Source organism: Lates calcarifer, linkage group LG20, assembly GCF_001640805.2.
Source record: "Lates calcarifer isolate ASB-BC8 linkage group LG20, TLL_Latcal_v3, whole genome shotgun sequence".
Classification (NCBI taxonomy): domain Eukaryota; kingdom Metazoa; phylum Chordata; class Actinopteri; family Centropomidae; genus Lates; species Lates calcarifer.
In genome coordinates this window covers 9,305,959-9,326,051 of record NC_066852.1, presented here as the reverse complement: position 1 = coordinate 9,326,051, position 20,093 = coordinate 9,305,959, and the positions used below count along the sequence as shown (strand labels likewise).

General features: G+C 40.1%; 2 protein-coding genes across 3 annotated transcripts; both read right to left on the bottom strand.

Annotated features, from left to right (window-relative positions):
• Positions 1 to 113: 113 nt before the first annotated feature.
• On the bottom strand, positions 114 to 5,934 carry vps51 (VPS51 subunit of GARP complex). The gene is made up of 11 exons (XM_018692516.2): positions 5,470 to 5,934; positions 4,789 to 4,918; positions 4,548 to 4,694; positions 4,217 to 4,436; positions 2,911 to 3,826; positions 2,467 to 2,682; positions 2,279 to 2,362; positions 2,066 to 2,200; positions 1,822 to 1,943; positions 1,241 to 1,328; positions 114 to 1,155 (listed from the first exon to the last, which is right to left on the bottom strand). Exons 1-11 carry the CDS (start codon positions 5,659 to 5,661, stop codon positions 895 to 897), a joined length of 2,511 nt encoding a protein of 836 aa, XP_018548032.1. The 5' UTR covers positions 5,662 to 5,934; the 3' UTR covers positions 114 to 894.
• A 930-nt stretch (positions 5,935 to 6,864) lies between these two features.
• On the bottom strand, positions 6,865 to 19,753 carry frmd8 (FERM domain containing 8). Of its 2 annotated transcripts, XR_007815262.1 has the most exons (12): positions 19,392 to 19,753; positions 18,199 to 18,296; positions 17,836 to 18,003; positions 17,609 to 17,710; positions 13,857 to 13,915; positions 13,183 to 13,349; positions 11,224 to 11,439; positions 10,952 to 11,075; positions 10,648 to 10,797; positions 9,741 to 9,969; positions 8,313 to 9,634; positions 6,865 to 8,281 (listed from the first exon to the last, which is right to left on the bottom strand). XR_007815262.1 is itself a non-coding variant. In XM_018692368.2 (11 exons), the coding sequence occupies exons 2-11, from the start codon at positions 18,287 to 18,289 to the stop codon at positions 9,522 to 9,524; spliced, it is 1,419 nt and encodes a 472-aa protein (XP_018547884.1). In that variant the 5' UTR covers positions 18,290 to 18,296; positions 19,392 to 19,753; the 3' UTR covers positions 6,865 to 9,521. The 2 variants fall into 2 exon arrangements, 1 of the variants encoding a protein (XP_018547884.1); XM_018692368.2 differs by having other exon boundaries at positions 6,865 to 9,634.
• Between the last annotated feature and the right edge of the window lie 340 nt (positions 19,754 to 20,093).

Below are 20,093 nucleotides of genomic sequence, written 5' to 3'. Positions count from 1 at the left end.
TTGGAGTTAAAGACTTGTCTCTGTCAACACTGAGGCTGCAGCTGACACAGTGTGTGTAATTACAATATTCTTACTATGTTTTTTACTGTGAGTTTAGTAAAGGAAGAAACACATTTTGAATCAGACATTCATACACTTTTATTGCAGACACACATAGTTAAACCATTCCTAAATATGTTTACCTGTGTAAGACATGCATAAACAACAGAATCAGCTTGAAGGCAAGATTAAATCTGATGCAGTTACTTTAGTGTTAGACATGAACAACATGATCAGACAACATTCAGTCTGCAAATTATTCAGCAAAAGATGCCTAAGAGAATTTATTAATACATAAGATTTCCACCAGACACAACTTTTCTCTTTAATCATTCATATTCTGTATTCACATTAAACACATTCCTTCAACGTGTGTGTAAAAGTTCAGCTTGTATCTTGGATACGAGGGATTACTCCTCTCATATTTTCTGCTTTGTGATTGTGGCAACTATAATATTAAATGAGAGTACTAGAGGCTTGTTATTCTCTACTTGGAATGTAATGTAGATTTGCCCCAAATTCACTGTCAGTCAGTGACAATCTGAACTCCATCCCTATGCCTGAGTTTCATCATTTTTTCATTGATGACTGTAATAACTGGGGCTTAGCTGATTTTTAGTGACAGGAGTATTGAGATCTTCACAAATGTTTATGAGCATGTGCACACAACAACACTTTTACAGTATAATTTAGACCCTGTAAACAGATTCTCAAACAACCATTTTTTGAATCTTGTCAATAAATTTGACATGAACAGTAATTGTGTAACAGAAAGAGAGTGATTCCAGTGTATGTAGTAATTCTGTCTGTATTAGTGAAGTGGTGTTTTGCGTTGATTATCTGGTCGTGCTGCACTTAACCTCGTTCACAGATGACTTCAATCACACTCTGCTCCATCGGGGCAGGATCAAGGCAGCGGTGGGCGGAGCTCCCCACTATCTCATCCAGCAGGAAGTGTACGAGGTTCTCGTCGGAGACGAAGCGCCAAAGGTACATCTGCAGGTAGTGGCAGTCAACCTGGATCTGCTGCAGGCCGTAGCGACCGAAGGTGCGCAGGCGGACGCACTCCAGGAATGTCTTTAAACTGATTTTTATGATTCCTGTCATCACAGAGACCTGGGACAGAGGAGCGGCGTGTGAGGGGTGTTCTTCTGTGAAGACTACATTAAAATTTAACAGCATAACAAAGATCTGCACTCACCTTGTTGAACTCTACTGAGCTGAAGATGTCTATCCTCTCAGAAAATAGCTTGTGTATGTTGCTTAGTAGATTGGTATCCATGGGAGCACTGCAGGAAGACAAAAGACAAATCACTAAAGTGAATCAACAATTGAACCACTGACTTTAGGAGACTGCTAAATAGCAATTGTCCCCCTGCAATGTGAAGGTGGTAATACAGATTACCTGCTTATGTCTGCAGTTTACCAAGCTTCAATACACTGTGATTAACAGTGTTTGTGCTGTGTCAAGGATGTGTAGTGAAGGATCTTGGCTTTAGACTTGGGAAGAGCTCTTGTGATGTGCCTCAGGCTAACAGTGCATATATCTTAAATTATGCATTTTACACATCAGAGAAGTGACAGAAACTCACTAAACTGAGTCAGAGTCAAAGTCAGCCACATGCAAACGCAACACACACCAACAACGGGGATTATTAGACGCAGGATTTCATCACTCTATCCCTGAGAGAGTCTGATATGTTGTAAATATATTGGTATGTTGTCAACAAAACCAAACCTGCTGCAGGACTCTTCTTTGTCTCATCATTGAAACTTATTTACCTCGGAGTGTAGCTGGCAGCATAGCGGGCTTGCTGCCTGGAGCTGCTGTAGACAGAAAAGGTCCTTTTGCTGGAGTCGCTGCTGTGTGCTTTCCTCACACCTTCCTCATACAAAAGTCCCACCTACGGTAGAGCACACAAAGTTCATCAGACAGCCTGTTCATGCGTGGTGATGAGAGTGTAATGACTGGACGGGAAGACACAGTGCAGATGACGATGTTGATGATGGTTATCCAAAGCTTTACCTGCACATCAATCGAGGTGGTGTCCTCTACGACTCTCTTCATCACAGCACGGACATTTCGTGGCTCGATGGTGTTAACCCAGTCTCGAGTTTCGACGCTCTTTCTCAGCATCTGGGAGATAATCAGGCCCTGGACCTGCAAAAAAGGAAAGGTTATTTGTAGAGGTGTTTTCTGGTGATGATGTGTCTGTTTTCCTTGTAGGTGAAAAGCTACCTTGACATAATGGTTCAGTAGTTTCTGTGCTGCCTCCCTGGCTTCTGCACATAACGTTGTGACAGGTGTTACAGGACTGTGGTGCTGAGAAAGTACAAAAAGAAGTTTTTTGAAGGAGGTTTTTTTTTTTTTTTAAAGAACGTTCTAAAAAATGATATGCTGCATTTACAAGGTGACAAGCCATTTACCTGCACAAGAAACTGTTCATCTGTGAGTGTAAGTATATAAGAGATAGTAGAGGTTTCATAGTCCAAGCAGAGGCGAGACAGCAGCAACAGAAGGGCCGGAGGAGTTGATCCTCCTTTGTCTCCTGCGCTCTCACAGAACTGGCGAGAGGACTGGCACACAAACTTTATAAAGCTCACCACCAGGCTCTCGCGTACACCCTGACTACAGAATTCACCCTGCAAGGAGAAGACAAACAGAAAGAGCTGTCAACAGAAGGTCACAAATACACAGGATGTCACAAATTAGTTCATCCCAGTACCAAAACTCAGTTGTTATTTTATCATTCCTTGTGTATTTAATAGTGCTTAGCTACTGGCAGAGTTTTGGCTCATGTAGGGCAGAGCAGAAAATGTTTTTGGCACCATCCATTAATTTATCTGCAAATAGACAGAAAAACTATTCACCTTGAAGTATGGTTTGTTGGAAAATGTAATGTCCTTAGCTGTGAAGAGATGCACTGATGCCAGCACTGATTTAATCTGATTGAGAATAGAGGCTGACAGGGAGGAGAGCAGCTCTGGCAGGCTGGTCGGAGCATCTCTACCAGAGGCCGGCCCCCCAAGAAGAGATCCACCTCCAGCCACTGAAGCACCAGCCACAGAGAGCCGAGGCGTCGCCAGGGCCTGCCTCACATCTGTCAGACTGTCCATGTAGAAGCTCTGCAGAGCAGAGAGGTACTGCTTGACTCGCTCTGTTGCCGCCCGTATCACAATCTCAGTCCCCTTGTTTGGCACGGTGGAGCCTGGCAGCAGTTTGGCCACAGCCTGAAGTCTGCGGTGGAAGCGGTCAAGTGCACGGACCAGGAGGGAGTTATCTCCGACGCCTTTCTCCTCTTGTATCCTCCGCTCCACGAGCGAGAAATAACGAGCTGCCAGGTCATCCACAAAGACATGGAGCTTAGCATTCGCCATCTGTGGGATGTTTTTGGATGCTAGCTCTCCTGTCTGAGCATGGTTGATAAAAAGTTCTTGATATGATGTGATTACTAAACATAAGCTGCTAACAAATTCATTGCAGCCTCTGTCAATGAATTCCAGGATGTCAGTGTTTGAGGTGGGAGAGGGTAAAGTGTTCGTCTTGGGGGAGTTATTGGTCAGAGATCCAGCACCTGTAGTCGATGACAACCTGCGTGCAGAAGCATCTTTCACAGCTGAGGCAGAAGGGTATGGTCTTATCTCTGCTTCCAGGCCCTGAAGATCTGACTCAAGTCGAGATCGTGCATGGCTCAGGAATTTATCACAGAGCTCCTCCGCTGGCTCATCCAATTGTAGCAGCAACTCCACGCACTCCGATAAATCTTTGGCGCTTGACCCACCATCCCTACAAGCACAACAAAACAGGAAATGGAGTAATTAGACACAATTGAAGCTTTTTTTGGAAAATTGAAAGTGAAAGTGCAAAAAGGACTTTGCACAAGCAGGTACAACAATATAAAAACATCTGTGCCTTCGTGTCAACAGTACATGCATATAAAATCTAGAAAACTGTAGATTAAAAAAGGACTGAAACCAAATGATTTTATGCCCAAATTTCAGTCAAAACATTAGTTAAACATTATTATTATTTATGATTAAATCACTGCAAAATTATGGCAACATTCTGAAAGAATAAAATTAATATCTGTATATTTTTTTCATCTGTAATCTTTATGTCTGGGGTTTAGAAAATCTCTAACATCTCTAACCTGAATACAGATTCAGAAATTCCCACCTGAACTTCTGTCGCAGCTCCTGTGCCAGCTTGTCCATGATAGCATGACAGTCATCCTGAATTCCCTTGAAGGAGGGCAGGTGGCTGTACTGCTGCAGCACACAGCGGGCACGGCGGTGGGAGCTCACAGCCTGAGCATAGGCCTGCAGCTCCAGACACTTATTCAATCTAGCAGGCAGTTCAAACAGAAACTGCAGCTTCCTTAAGAGAGTGTGAACCCCTGGAGTGAAACACGGTGAGACAAAAAGAAAAAAAAAAAAGATAATAACCATCATGAAACCCCGCCCACCCATGGGTGACTCAACAAAATAAACTCCAGTTAAAGTCTCACCTGAGAGTTTTGTAATCTGCGTGTGCTGGTCTTGAAGAGTACCACTGATAGAAGCACTGAACTCTGTGATTGCTGCCATGTTGGCAGACAGGCAGTCCATTTCATCCTCCATCTTTTTAAAGTCATTCTTCATCTTTCTTATGGTGTCTGTAAAAACATGGAAGGATGGCTTAAATATCTGGGAATGCACAATTAAACAAAACTTGAAATTTCAGCAACAGTGTGTGAGATGCTCCTTCACCTGTAGCAGATATGAACTTGTTGTAGTTTTCATACACCAGTGTCTGCATGTCACTGTCCAAAGAGCGGATCTGTTTGACCATGCAGGTCTCCTGGTCCATCAGCTCTGCAAGCGAGCACTCTCTTCTGAGCTGTGTTTGGACACAAGACATGCAATTGTCACAGTCACATACTTAAAAAGAGTGGATGCAAAATAAAATACGAGGTAAAATGATGAAGTTTGCCACTGAGTATGCCATTGTTATTCATAAAACAGATTACCTCATAATCCCTGCTTTAACCAAGGCAGTGTCAAATTATTATACACTGCTGGGAAAAGTGTGTACATTCATCTGCTACCAGTACCCATCAAAAAAAGATCAAATTTGCAGTCCACTTGATTCTGTGTCACTTCCTTAAGATGTGAAGTCAGATAAATGAGCGCTCCCTCATCTCTGAGTACTGGTATTTGTGTGCAGTGATGGAGACAGCAACAAAGAGACTCAGTAGGATTCTTAGAGAAAACAGACTTGGTTTATATTCAAATTTCTCTTGTTTAATAACAGCATATAGAGATATTAAGACTGTTGTAGGAGTACCATGTACTGACACTGACTGCAGCTTTACCAGCGCACAGTGCAGAGGCTAGTGTGAAAGTAATAAGACTGTGTATGCGGGTGACATGACAGCAAAGGTCTCTCACCTTGTTGAGGTAGAGCTCGGGGTCAAAATGAGGCCCGTTGATGTCGCAGGGATCCAGGGACTCCGGCTCCTCCGCGGCCTTTCCTTCCTCGTTCAGCCCGTAGTAGAGCTTCAGCATGCCGTGCACCCTACGCCTCCTGCCGGGGCCACAGTCCTCCGACATCCCCACCGTACCGTCCGCCTCACCGTCCATACTGAACTCCGGCCAGCTGAGAAAAGTACAAACGAAACGACGATAAACAAAGATGACAGGCGTCCAGCTGGCAGGAGACAGCTCTCAGTAGCTGCCTGCACACGTAACGTCTAGCTCAAAAGTGACTGTTATCCGTATGGCTTAGCTGTCTGCCAATATTAACAAGGCCTTTCAGAATAATAAATTACAAAATATAATTTTTCTGCTAAAACACAAGCAGCTGGCTTGAAAACGTTAGCGTTTCCGGGTGTGTAGCCTATCCGGTGTTACGTCGTCAAGGAGTTTGCGCAGTCAAGAGAATCGCCATTCGTTGACGTCAGGAATGTTGTAGTTCTGGTCAGGAAGTGCACTACTGCGCAGGTCTACAGCAGTAAACTTAAATTGATGAAATGATTTCACTGCAGTTAGTAAAATAATATTGATATTTTTTGTTCTGGAGTCGATAATTACTTCGACAAAATGAACCAATCAAAAGTAAATCAAAAACAAAGAACTACAAATTCACTGACACAATGTATTGTGTATGTGTATTTAGAATACTGTATCTCACTCTAAATTGTGGCCTTATACAGACAAGCAGAAAGATATGCAGAAGGGAACCCAAGAAAGGAAGACATTTGATGGAAGAAAAAAAAATAGAAACAAAGCTAAAAACCAACACACATCATCTTTGGAGAGAACAAATGCCATTTTATTGGTCAAAGATTCAAAATGTGACAAAAGTTTATATATTGTATCATGGACATTACTGCAACAGCAGCATATAGTCCAGATTTTTCAGTCAGGTATATGAAAATTATTTGAATTATAGTATATAACATTTTTAGATGAATATAAAACCATTTCCACAGGAGTAATCACAAAACAACAGTCTACAGTAAATATGCATTAACAGTGTTATATAATTCTTACATCCCTGCATATTATATTCTCAACATTAAACTTTAACACTACAATATTTTCCAAACCTTATTAGATGCATTTAATTGAAATGATATGGCGCATCTAAGAATTAAATTGCTGCATTAATTGTAAAATAAATCTACGACAGTCTGTGTATGAGCAGTTAAAAATAGTGATGCTGAATAATATCACATAGGATAACATGTTTATTAAAATGCGTATGGCTTCAGTACACTTAGGGTGTAGGGTGTAGTAAGTAGTAAAGACACTTTTCCACAGATAACCTCTGAGAAACAGGGCCACTTTGCATCTGTTTATTTAAAAAAAAACAAAAAAACAACAACAATCAGACATATTTTAATGAAGGCGGAACTAACTGAGCACTGCACTGAGAGGAACCACGGTTATTCAGTATATCAATATACTCACATCAGCTAGGAAAGGTGAAATGCATCATCTAGTTGAAAATGTGGGAAAAACATTACAAAACACAATTTTTTTTTAAAACCATAGCAATACCAAAAATTCCTGGTTTCCAAGCACCAAAACGGTCATTCAGATGCCAACTTAGTACAAACAAAAAGGCACTTTATGTTTCTGCAAAAGTGACTGCTTGAGAAGATAATGCTTAAAATGACCTATTTCTTCATTCTAGTGTACAAACACTGACGAGTATATGAAAAAGAAAAGTAAAAATATTCTCTCATAAAAGCTAACAAACAATACAAAACAATCCGCAGATGTAAAAGATTTATAAACAGTGTATTAGTATTAATAGTGCAGTATCACATGATGTGGAGTCTGTCGGAATGCCTATTCTACAATGTGACATGCATAGTGTTCATGAGCAACAATAAACTGGACTGCTGCAGTTAGGTTACAGACAGTAGCTGAGTTACAAGTCAAAAGCATAGAAATGTAAGAACATTCTGCAGTTTGCATGCGCAGGAGAATCAGGAAGAATATATGATACCACCTCATCTCAAATGAGGACATGTGGCAGCGTTATACAGATGTATAACTTCTTTGATGGCCATTAGTGAGGTGAACGCTTTTGTTGAATGTACAGCAAAGACAGAAACTGCCTGTTAGGACTGGGGTGATGTTCAGAGAGACACACCTGGAGGGATTCTGCCAGGTTTAGACTGTGGAATCTGTCTCTCGAGTGTTAAGGTAGCACACTGTGTTGCAGCATGTTAGATAGGCTCGCTTTGGTGTACAGACAGAGATTTCAACAGCATGGTTGAAAGTTCCTGGTCAGTTTGTCCGCACCATATGCGCAGAGCAAACTCGTCTCTGTCCAGTGAAAACCATGTACCTCAGTATAAAGTTATTCTTAGTTTAGCAGATAAACTGAGGCATTAAATGTTTCATTATGGGTTGAGAAAACGGTCCTCCTTTTTACCATTACTCCTGGATAAACCCACAGGAGTATGTAAAAATGCACTGTCACAAAGCTGAAAATAAGGCATCAGCAACATGATACAAAGATAGTGTTCCCTGTCTTCTTTCAAATGTCAACCATGATTGTGTTTGCAAGGAAAACAATAATTTTAAATGGCGAACCCAAATATACATATGAGTTTGAAGTTTGAATTTGTTTGTGTTAAGTAGTGCTGATAACGGTTAAACAGGAAGGTTTCTTTTATTTTTGCTTCTCTCATGTCAGAAGTTGCACAAGTACGATATTGCATCAGTTTTACTTTGCTGATCAGGTCTGACCAAGTGTGTGGTAGGCAAGTTCAGACCTGTGCATGGATGTGACTTGTACTGATGGTGCTGATTTGGAAGTTTAACTTTGAATATAATATTCTGACTGGACAACTGCAGACCTTTTAGAAGCAGGAACAGCAGCATGGTACAGTACATTAACTGTAGGAGAAAAGCTTATATGAGATAGATTTTTAGTTCTTGAACTTGTAAAGTTCAGGTAGTTTGTTTTGTTGGTGCAAATCAACTTAAGCTCACCAATGAGCACTCGATATTGTGAACATGCAATTTTGGCCTCTACGGCTGGATATTATAAAATATCTGTTTTATCCTGTTGCTTTACATGTTTAGACCAAATTCACACAATTCAGCATTCAATAAAAAGTCAAATTTTAAAATGTGGGACCTGCACCACCTTCCACAATAACCAGCTGCAAATGTCAGCAAATATTACTCATGTCAAACTCTTAAATACATGTACTTACAAGAAACCTCCACAACACAGCCAATGTGCTCCCATAGGGACTTTTTATCATCAGTAATTCCAAGCACTAAATGTTTCTACCAGTACTTTTTTAAAGTGGCTTCACCCTTTCATGAGAACAAGGCACTGGCAGTTTAAAAAAGCAGAATAGTGGGAACACGCCCCTAGATCTTCCCCTGAAAGTGTTTGTCATGCTGACTGTAAAGAGTTTCAAAAAACTCTTACAGTTCTGAGGAGGAGTAACAAAATGTTTCATGTTATACAGGGATTCTGATGTTCTTGGTGTTTAATCCCCAAGAGGAGTTAAAGTAAAAAGAGGTAATGAAGTGGTTATGCTAATTTGAGGTCAAACATTTTTGAATAATAGCAGTAAAAACCTCTCCAGAGCGCTGCAGAAAGCTCAAAAAGGTCACGTGATATCATAGTCATCTGAGGATTTCTCTAAGGCTTGTCTCAGACTTATGTAGGAGGTCCATCATATGGTGCTAAGAGGCTATCTAATGAATAGCCACTTCACTTTAACCTTGGAAGCATAGCTGTTAATAGATCCTTTTGTTTTTCACATTACTGTACTCTCTTAATATTCACAACTTCAAAAGATAAATATTGTCACACGCACTTACATCCCTCACTTGGTCCTTTGCATGTTTATATATTACCAGTTAAATGTCTCAAGCTTGTATCAAGTCTTTTCTTTAAATCTCAGTGTAAAATGTTCAGGTTTGGTCTTCGAGAGGAACGCGGCAGAGCTGATCAGTTGAGTTTAACCCTGCTCCAGACTCTCTGTCACTTGCACAGCAGAGTACGTGGGTGCAGACGCCTGTCGGCTGAAGAAGGACGCAGCTCTTTTTGGCTTCAAGCGTTTGATCTCTTTCCCTGAAAGAAAAAAAAACAAAGGACAAATATTGAAAGTAACTCCAGAGAGACCATCTTGGCATAGAAGCACTAGAAAGATGGAACCCAATGGAACCATTGGACTCACCATTGTCCACGTAGCTGATTGTGTTAAGTGAATGGACCCGACTGCACACAACGCTGTTTTGCCTGTGCAGCATCCCGCGCCGTCCTCCACGTCCGTTCTTGCTGCTGCCGTCCTGGCTGGCGGACTGCTGAGACACACTCGCCTCACCATCCGTTTCAACTGCAGCTCCTCCCTCAGACGCAGACTTCAGCTCCACACAGAACTCAATGAAGCCGCTCATTAGCTCTGCCTGGTTCGACAGATAAAAAAAATAACAAATTATTACATCTGATCCTTAGAAGTATATGTAATAAACAGCCGTACTTAGAAGGTCCATAAGTGAACCACAGGCATATAAGGGTCACATTGCCATCCTTGGATTATGGCCTGGTGTGATTACTGCCTCTATCATTATGTAACCTCTCTGCACCATCTGCGCAGACAGTCTTTTTTTCAACCCAACAATCATCAAGTAAGGATGATATTGATGAGAGTACAGAAAATGATCAACATTTTTTGGGTCTCAACCCAAATATCAAGTGTTATGCTCCTCAAAAAACAAATGGGCACAGCAGCTGCACCCGATCCTAAAGCTCTCAAAAACACCAGGTGCAGTGCGCTCTCTAGAGACGGCTGCTTATCCTCCCTTCTCCTTGAAAACATTTGAAGTGAGACACGGTAAGAGGACTGGCATCTGTCACCCTCTCCAACAGCAACACAACTGTCAAGTGATGTTCAAACTACAGCAGGACCCTGGAGGTGTCAACCAGGTCAGGACAGGTGTGACCAAAAAAACAATAAGCGACAACGGTTCTGAGGCCATTTGAGCCACAGTATAAGTGCTGGTTTGTCAAACTCCACCATACAGATGTAAATGTATGCGCAGAAAATTTGTAAATTTTATTTCATTTCACAAGAGTTTTCTTACTTGTTTTGAATAGATCTTTAGCAACTTGTTGACAGGAGTACCATCCTCCTCTCCATCAAACTCCAGCCACAAAATGTGTGAGTCCCCCTCCTCCTCGGGGTAGCTGTGGTCCCAGGAGAGCTCACTGAAACGCAGGCCAAGCAGCACATGCTGCAAGGAAAAAAACAGGAGTTTTCATGAAGAGAAATGAGAATCACTTTCAACATTTCTGCAGCATACACACACACATAGTGTAGTAAGAAACATGGCATTGTGTTGCTGTTCTACAGAGCTGTCAGAAAACCAAGAAAAGTCCAGTGCTCACCTTCTCTTTGACATCCATCACATAAACTCCCTCCAGGCAGATCCCAACATTGACAGCTTTGCGTTTTCCCCTTTGAAGGATCCCTTGCACTGGTTTGTCAATCTCCCCAAAGAAGAAAGCACACCTGTTTGTGCAGTTAAAATAAACATAACACGAGTAGTAAGGTATGTCAGTTATTTGAGGTGTATTTATCACTGCCTTTGAGCTTTAAAACTTCTACATCTTTTGTAGACAATTATAGAGTATAAATGGCTCATTACACAAATTCTTACCCATAATAAGGCAGAGAGTGACATGTGTTGAGGTACTGGTGTAGGAGCTGTGTGGGCTCAGGAGGGTTTGCGGCAGATGTGCTGATCTTTCTGTACTCCTCCAACAGGTTCTGCTCCAGCCCTGCCTGACGGCTCGACTTCCCTCTCAGAGTGGAGAGCAAACCTCCACTCCCCATGGCAACATGTGCGGGCAAAAAAGAGGACAGCTTCTTCTCTCTGTGGAAAGCAGAGAAGTTTGTGTTAAACATTTAGTGCATCTTGTCTGTGCAAATCTGGGTTCACTATTACATTCAATTCATAATTAAGTTGCTAACATTTTCTGCTTATTTTCCTGTTGTCCTTTGCTTCTGGTGCTCTGTCTTCATGATTAACAGGATGCAGAAACAACCTAAGATATCACTGCACTGTACTGTCTTGTGCTATTCTAGTGAGCCATTATGCCTGTGCAGTCACATTGCAATACATTTCTCCTTAAATCATCGCAAATTTCAGTGCTACAGACTTTCCTCTCCTTAATCATTCAATTGACATTTCTTTTCTTTCACGCTCATTTCATTTAAATGTTCTCTGTAATGTGTTTTAAATGGAGGGCCACAGGGCAAAATGCATTGGTCTCACAATAAAGCTGAGACACAATAAAGTGTTGCACAAGTTTTCCTCTCTTCAAATACCACTGCTCACATCCTGACATAATAAAAACACCTCAAGTGGGACAGCCTCTGTTCTTCAGTGTCATAAAGACATCGACTGATAAGTACCTGGAGATGCTCTGAAAAGAGCCTCTTTAAATTATAGTCTACAGCCAGTTATTATAATTCAGTCATTGATTCAATCAGTAGATACCAAGATTATCTGGTCTGGCTCTATTTTGTATGTTAAACTTTAGCAAACAAATATGAGACTTCCTCAAAAGTCCTGATTCAGATATCTGTTACATCTCACTGAAGGCAGCATGTAACGTGTCGTGAGAACTTAAAATAGGAACAATGACAACACTCCTTTTATACTGCTGTATTATGTGCACAGTGTTTCATAGACACTGTCAAGTACCTATAATTCTCAGCCCTTTAATCACAATCAAGTCTCAAAAGGCTTTAAAGAGAAAAAAAGAAACACACTCCCATGATGATCCCACTCCAATCAGAAATGTCATCTTGTGCATTTCTGCACTTGGCACATACAAAGCAGCAAGTAATTGAAAGTTACTGCAGTGACACAATATAAGCATTATCGGCAAAAGAAAAAAATTAAAGCCTCTTCAAACAGAGGAATCACTGTTGACCTTTTTCACAATACCTGTGGATTTTCATTCAATTGCAGCATGTTGTCGTTGATTGTGCTGAAGTACTCGAAGCTGCTAAATCAAACAGCTGCCCTTTAAAATATGTGGGTTTAGGCACATGAGTGGGCATTTTACTGAGTCTTTTTTTTCCTAGTACATTAAGCTGCAATGGGGTGTCCTCTCACCATTTGATGAAATCAACAGAGGAGCAATGGCATACTTCTTTATTTTCTAAAAGGGTGAACTATAACCAAGTCACAAAATGTTCAGTGCTGGAGCCAAAGAACAGAAAGTCAAGCAGTATAATGTGTTGACAAAAAAGTCAAGTAAAATTATTTCCTTTATGCAAAGTGATGATTATTAGTTTCTGCAAATTTAGTAAATGTGTTTAATCTTCACAAACTAGTGAGCTTTAAAAGGTGCTGGTAGCTAGATTTTGTTATTGTACCTTTGGACAGATCCAAACCAACTCTTCCCTTGTTCCAGCCTTTCTGTTAAGATAAGCTATCTATCATCTTCAGGCTGTAGCCTTATATCGAGTGGCATTGCATTGCGAGATTTCCCAAAATGTCAAACTATTGCAATAAGAGAAACCCAAGCTTCAACAATATCAATACAAAAGCAAGCACATCCAGAATTTGGTCAGTAATTTTTTTTAACCAACTTTTTTAACTCACCTTATAGTAGATGTAAAATGTTGGCTGTCCAAACCAGTTCCCTCATCAAGAGCAAAAGACAAGGCTCCAAGACCCATCCAGTGCTCAGGATCACAGGGGTATCGACCTGTGAGGATGTTGCTTCTGGCCTCCTCATACAGAAGTTTTAACACTCCCTCATCATCGATCTGCTCGGGAGTGAGACAATGACAATAATTATCCAACTGTTATCAGGACAATTATCTTAGAGTTAGCCTGAGCCTAGTACCTTTGAAAAGAAAAGGAACTTCATGTGAGTTTTTTTGATTTTGCTTAAATTCTCTTTTTTATTCATTTTTAGTCATATTTCTTTTATCTTAACATATTAAAATGATGATCTAAACTAATGATTTTACAATTTGTAGATTTTAATTTGCTGCCTTCCACGAGGCACTTTGCATCTTTTGGTCTTGAAAAGTATATATAAAGATTATTACACAATAGAACAAAACTGTTTTGTTACATAATAGCAGTTCTGATTTAAAGGACAACCCATTAAGACCACTGCACTCTAAACGACTTACAGACATTAAGCCAAATATTAAATACCAAAGCTAAAATTAGACCCTTAGTGTCAAGTGATGGATAACAGTGTCTGCATAATTCACTCATATCGAAGATTAAAATGTTTTGCAGAGAATTAGAGTGAATAGTACCTGAAGCTCTTTAGATTTAGGATAAAACACATTCCGTCTGTATTGGAGACACGGCTCATCTGAGGAAGAAGCAGAGGACAATGATACATCAGGGTTTAAGTGATTGCCTGTATTTTCAGATCGTTCAAATGGGTGAAACTCTGCCTCATCACCCAGAGTGGAGGAGTGAGGGTATGGAGACAAACACTGCAGTAGATGTGGGGGTAACATCAAATCTAACACTCAAGCCCCCTCCAACCCACTCTGCACTGGCTCACAGTGCTGTGCTGTGGGTGGTATCCCTACCTACTCCACAAAAACACATAACAGCATTTAAATGATTATGCAATGCATTCGTGATCCTTTTTGTTTTATTAGTGGTAAGCTGTCACTGTGTCACCAGTTCTTTGACATCACTGGACAAAAAGCACACAAAAGTGTGGGCTGCTCCAGTTTGACTGGCAAAGTAATGAGAAATAACACCGGACTTACACTTCACCAAAAGCCCATTGTGACAGTTTTGACAGAGCAATAATCAACAGTTGTCCAACAGTTGTACTTATGTAAAACTAAAATCTCAGTTTGGTCTTGTCCCAGTTAACTTAACAGAGAGTTGAATCCTTGACCACCACCGTCAGATACATTTTCGTTTTCCTTCATCAAAACTATATTATAGTGTGTGCTTTATAACCCATTATAACACACTGCACTACAAAAGTCGCATCCTTGACTACAATGTCAAAAGGAACTGCAAGTATACACAATAATTTCTCATAATCACAAAATATGGTCATATTTATGTTCATACTTGAAATGCTTTACGATTATTATATGGCATCAGAATATACTGAAGATTTGTAGCACCCATAATGTGCATTTGAATGGATTATGTCTCTATAACATATTAATTTGACTGCTACACATCTAATTTTAGATATAGAGCTGCAACTAATGAATATTATCATTTACAATTTACAAAAAATGGTTCAAAATGCCCGTCACAATTTTCTAAAGCCCGTGGTTACATGAATCAAATTGCTTGTTTAGTTTGACCATCAGCCCAAAACTCAGAGATATTCAATTTAACATCACATAAGACAAAGAAAAACAGCAGGACATTTTTTGCCATTGTTGTTGAAAAAATGACAGAAATGTTTATCAAAATTGTTCTCGGGTTCACTGAACATGCCTCATTCTAGTGCTTCATAATAATAATTATATGATGTTAAAGATTTAAGGTCTTAAGAACCAACAATATCTCCTCTATACAGTGTAGTAACATCCGGTGTCAGCCTGGCACCTAATATCAAACTATCACACACTTCATAGAAAAAGACATGAATGTGTTCCCAGAACTGCACTGAGGTAAAAGTACGGTCACTGAGAATTACGACCTGAAACCCCATTCTCTCCTCTGCCTCCCCAACATTCAGTGATAAGAAGCAGATATAAAACTCTTCCTTCCAAGCCAGGGTCAAAGATAAAGGTCAAATGGCCAGCTCAGAAGAGACATTTCTAATGGACCCCAGTTCATCAGGAACTTATGAATAAACACTCTCCAAATATTCATTCTATTGCAATAAACTTTGTCTCTGCATTAAACATTCAACTGTTACTTTATAAGCAAACCTGAAAAAGAACTATGCAGATTGGACTCTCTCAGATCCACAGACCTAACCTCCTTGTTTATCTTCCTCTACACCAGACCTCTAGTCATAAATTATGTCACATTCGTGTTGTAACCAGACCAGAATACTGGCCACATTACTTCAGCTTTATCAGCTAATCAGCTTAATTTTGTTAAGATTTGCAAATAATGTGTTTTAATTCACGTTGGTATTGATGCATTGTCTTTCTTTAAGTATTAGCGCCATCAAGTTATATCTCACCTTGTACAATGTCTCAATTGATCATGGTGGAAAGTGAATATGTAATATATGCGCAAGTATTTAAGAATAATAATTTAGAGTTTATAAAGAGATCATATTTCGCTCTAACTGAGACAAAGAAAGTGAGGACAGAAAATCCTGATTGGCTGAAACCACCTCATTCCGCCTTTAAACCTGACACTATCCTCAAAGAGAATAAAAACTCTGGCGCACAAAAGATAAGTGCCTTTGGTTTAAATAAGCTCCAAGCTACACAGCCACTCACCGTGCACTTTAATTTTCTCTGTTCCTTTATTCTCTTTCCACCACGTGCTCCGCAAGTAACTTTTTCTTTTATCTATACGCGCAAGCCAAGCAACGTCAAGTTAAGCCAAAGGAACAAAAGTATCTGTACACTTAGAACTTTGATAATCCTGCGTTTTTATTCTGAAGATTTTTGACACTTTTAGAGTCACCTGGCCAACACCAGCCTCCTCTAAAGTTATCCAGCAAACACTAAGTAGGCTACGCAAAAGCTTATTTTTCCTCAACCCGCAAGAGAGGCCCGCAGATACACGACCACCTGCAAAGAAACCTGTTTGCAGAGACAGAAAGTCTACAACCCATCACCGTGTTAACCAGAGACACATCCTCCGGGAGAATCCACCTGGATCCTGCATTTCCATGGTTACCACCACAACCTCAGCCACCTGGATTCCAGCCAAGTCTGCAGCTGCCGCAACTCACAGTAGGCCGGTCTTAACATTCTGCTCACGACAAGGGTTGATGATAAAATAAGTAAACTTTAATTTTCCTCATCAATTGACATCTCAAAATTCAGTACAATTAGATTATAGTTACAGAGTAAACGATTTGCCTCCACCAGATTACTCTACTCATTTTACCTGATGTTTTCACTCTTTATATATATACATATATATTCACTTTAGTAATCAATAAATTGTAAATACACATGTAGACCCAGCAGTTTTGTGTGTTTCTTTGCAATGGTGAGCCAGATCCCTGGATCGAGAAATCACGATCTTAGATATCAGACTGATTAAAATTTGCGGTGTGGATATTAAAATTGAATATTGATATCAAAATTAATATCTCCAATTTCCGTCCCAAAATTGGACAGTGGTGCCCCATAAAACAAGTGTAAATTGGATTTTCCAATGATTATTTGGTGCATTTCTGCTACAACAGTATAAATATATGTCCTGTATTCACTTAAACTCTTCTTCTCTGTTTTCTCTTGATGCAGGTTTTCCATGTTCCAGCCTTTTCTTTTCCTGACCAGCCACAGGTGTTTATTGCTCATCGTGCCAGCTACCTCCTTTTCCCTTTATTTATTCCAGACACACCTGACAGCACTTTTATCCTTTATTTACCCTGGCTAAGCTACTAAGCACCAACAATTTATAAGTAAGCTACAAATCCGCAGGGAACAGCTGCAGAAAAAAACAAACAGGCTGTGCTTGGCATACACAGACACACAGTGTTTGGACACAAGAAACTAGGCCATTGAGAGGAACAGGCTTCAGGCAGGAAAACAGAGAGTGAATCTACATATGCCTGGATAAACTGTTTACTATATTATACTATATTTTTGAGCCAAAGCTGATATATTTTACATGTTTTAGTAGATATATGATGTTGTACCCTGAAAAGAAGGAAGCCTTTTTTCAGTCTCAGATGAATGAATTTAAGGTATATTGCTACAAGTAATGATCTTTCCTTTTCTTCACACTGCTATCACCACCACTCTTTCCCCAAACGGGTCACTGTCATGCCTTGATTAAAGAAACCAGATTTCTTATTTCGACAATTAAAGAAAAAAAAAAACTGAAAAAATACTTACTAGTGCAAGTAAACACAGCACCATACAGACCAAAGTCTCACCTTGTGAAATGTCTTCCTCTGATGCCTCGGTGAAGCGATACAGCAGGTCCTGCCACTGCCGACACAGTTTGTATGGTTGATGCCTCACTTTTAACTGCAATTCTGAGGAGTATGGAAGAAATAAAATATAAAACTGTGGTATGCCTTGTTTCCCTGCTCTGGTCCTTGTGATACTTTGAATATATAACTTGTTTTTATCATTTGGGCCCACTGAGCAAAGTTCTTACCCAGCAGTGGAGAACACAACCAGAAGGCAAAAGCATCCTGTGCAGACTCAGGAACATGGAGAGCCTCGCGAACACTGCGGCCCAGCTCCTGCACAGTGACGCTGCCAAGCCCCTCTACAGATAAGTGGACTGCACTGTCACCAAACAGGTACACAAGCACATCTTGAGCTGTGTAAACAATCACAAATACACGAAATCAAAAAAAATTAAAATTGCCAAAAGAAATAAGTCAAATAGAAACAACACTACATAAAAACTAAAACATTTTTTTAATTTGCTACAAATAAAAATACTGCATGTTAGAAAACACAGAGGGATACATTTAATTCTCATCGAGTTATATCATTATTTGCAGCACCATACCACGGGAAAGTGTTGCAGAGGAAGCAACACTTCCTCTTTGAGAGTGACCATCTGATGAATCTGGAGGAAAACTGCAGTCATCTCCTTCCATTTCTAATCTGAAAAACAAAGACCAAATTCAAAATCTGTCACAATATATACACAGTAACATAACATTTACATTACAGCATATTTTAGGAACAGTCTGAAAAAGCATACAAGCCTGGACTGGAAAAGTAGTTCAGAGCTGCATTACTGCGTAATTTGGGTATTTAAAAAAACAAAACAAAAACAAAACCCAGCATCAAAGCTGACAAACATTTTACATGAAAACTCTTCATATGTAACAAATGCCAACATGGGCAACACATCTGCAGCTGCCTTACATCTAGCCTTGCAGAATGCTTCATATCTTTAACTGTCTGATGAGGGACAGAGGAATTCAAACTAACATAGTTATATGTTATACTTCTGTTTTAGTCTCACACACCCTCTAATAAAGCCTTGATAACTGCTTCAGAGATGACTAGACAGATATTAGCAACATGAATGGCTGGCTCTTTCTCACTGACGTATGCCACTTCATCCATTTCCTTTAGTCATGTTTCAATAAATAAGTAATCAGGCTAATTTAGTCCAGGTTTCACTATGCACCAGTGCCACCATGTGGCATTAGACCGGAAAAGACCCTGTAAAATCAGAACATCCCAGTCGACCACTGTTGACCTCTTCCTGTTTAGCTGAAATGATCGTTTGGCCCCAGCATTTCAATATTTCTCAAACCCATATAGTATTTTAATATGGCTTAGAACATCGATACGATAGCCTAGATAACGTTACAGAGTGGTGGTAAACACAGAGGTACAAAGGCAACAACCAGAGGCCCGTGCAAATGAGGTTAGCAAGCTACCCAAGTTTAACTGGATTGTCCCATACATGCCCAAACAATGGCTGAGATATTCCAGGGAGCTACTAAACTTCAGTTCGTTAGCGTTGGCTAAGTTAGCTTGAAGGCAGGAGGAGTTACCGTCCTGGTTAATGATAAACTAACATTACTACGATACTTTCTGACCTATTAATACATTTCAGTCATGCGTTTATAACAATTTGGCCACCTAATCTATGTGGTTAGTTGGCTAACTTTTTGTGTTTTGTCCAACACTGTGATACAGCTACTATTAACGGCAAGTGATGGAACACTGTTATCCACGTACCTGCCAGGTTCCCGTAAATTTTCCTCCACTCGCTACTTATCCCGAATAAGAGATCCCGCGGATTTTGTAAATACCGTATCTAAATACATTAGCTAATCACCGATTCTGCTGGTATTTGGCTAGCCAGCTGTCTAAAACTAGCTTTCCGGGCAGCTGCAACAGTTACAGAGCGAACGGAGGACGAACGACTCGGTTGTTGTGAATCACTCTTCACTGGGTGTGACTGTCACTCCGCAATATTAGATACACCTCATTTACTGAAATGTTTATGACTGAAACAGCTACTAAAACAGTTAAAAAGCAAATATTCCCAGGTGTTAGTTGGGAGCTTATTTCAAAACATGCACACTGACAGACTGAGTTAGCTCTAGACAATTTTGAACGGGATCCGTTCAAAAATGTACGATCCCGACAATGAATCGAAATGCCCTTGAGCTCGTCGTCGTCCCGTCACGTGATCAAAACGTCATCCCAGCCGTAACACACGCAAGCAGAAGATTAATTTTGTTTATCTGCTGTAGTTTGCCGCTATAGTTATTCAGCAACGTCTGCAGCCAAAGTTAAACCATATTTCATATTAAAAGTCATAATATCACAATATCTCAAAAGGAATACTGCACGGTTTTTACTTACAGTGGGTAAAACATGCTCTGTATGTGTTGTATTATTCTGATAGTGATGGATATAACCTGCTACCATGTT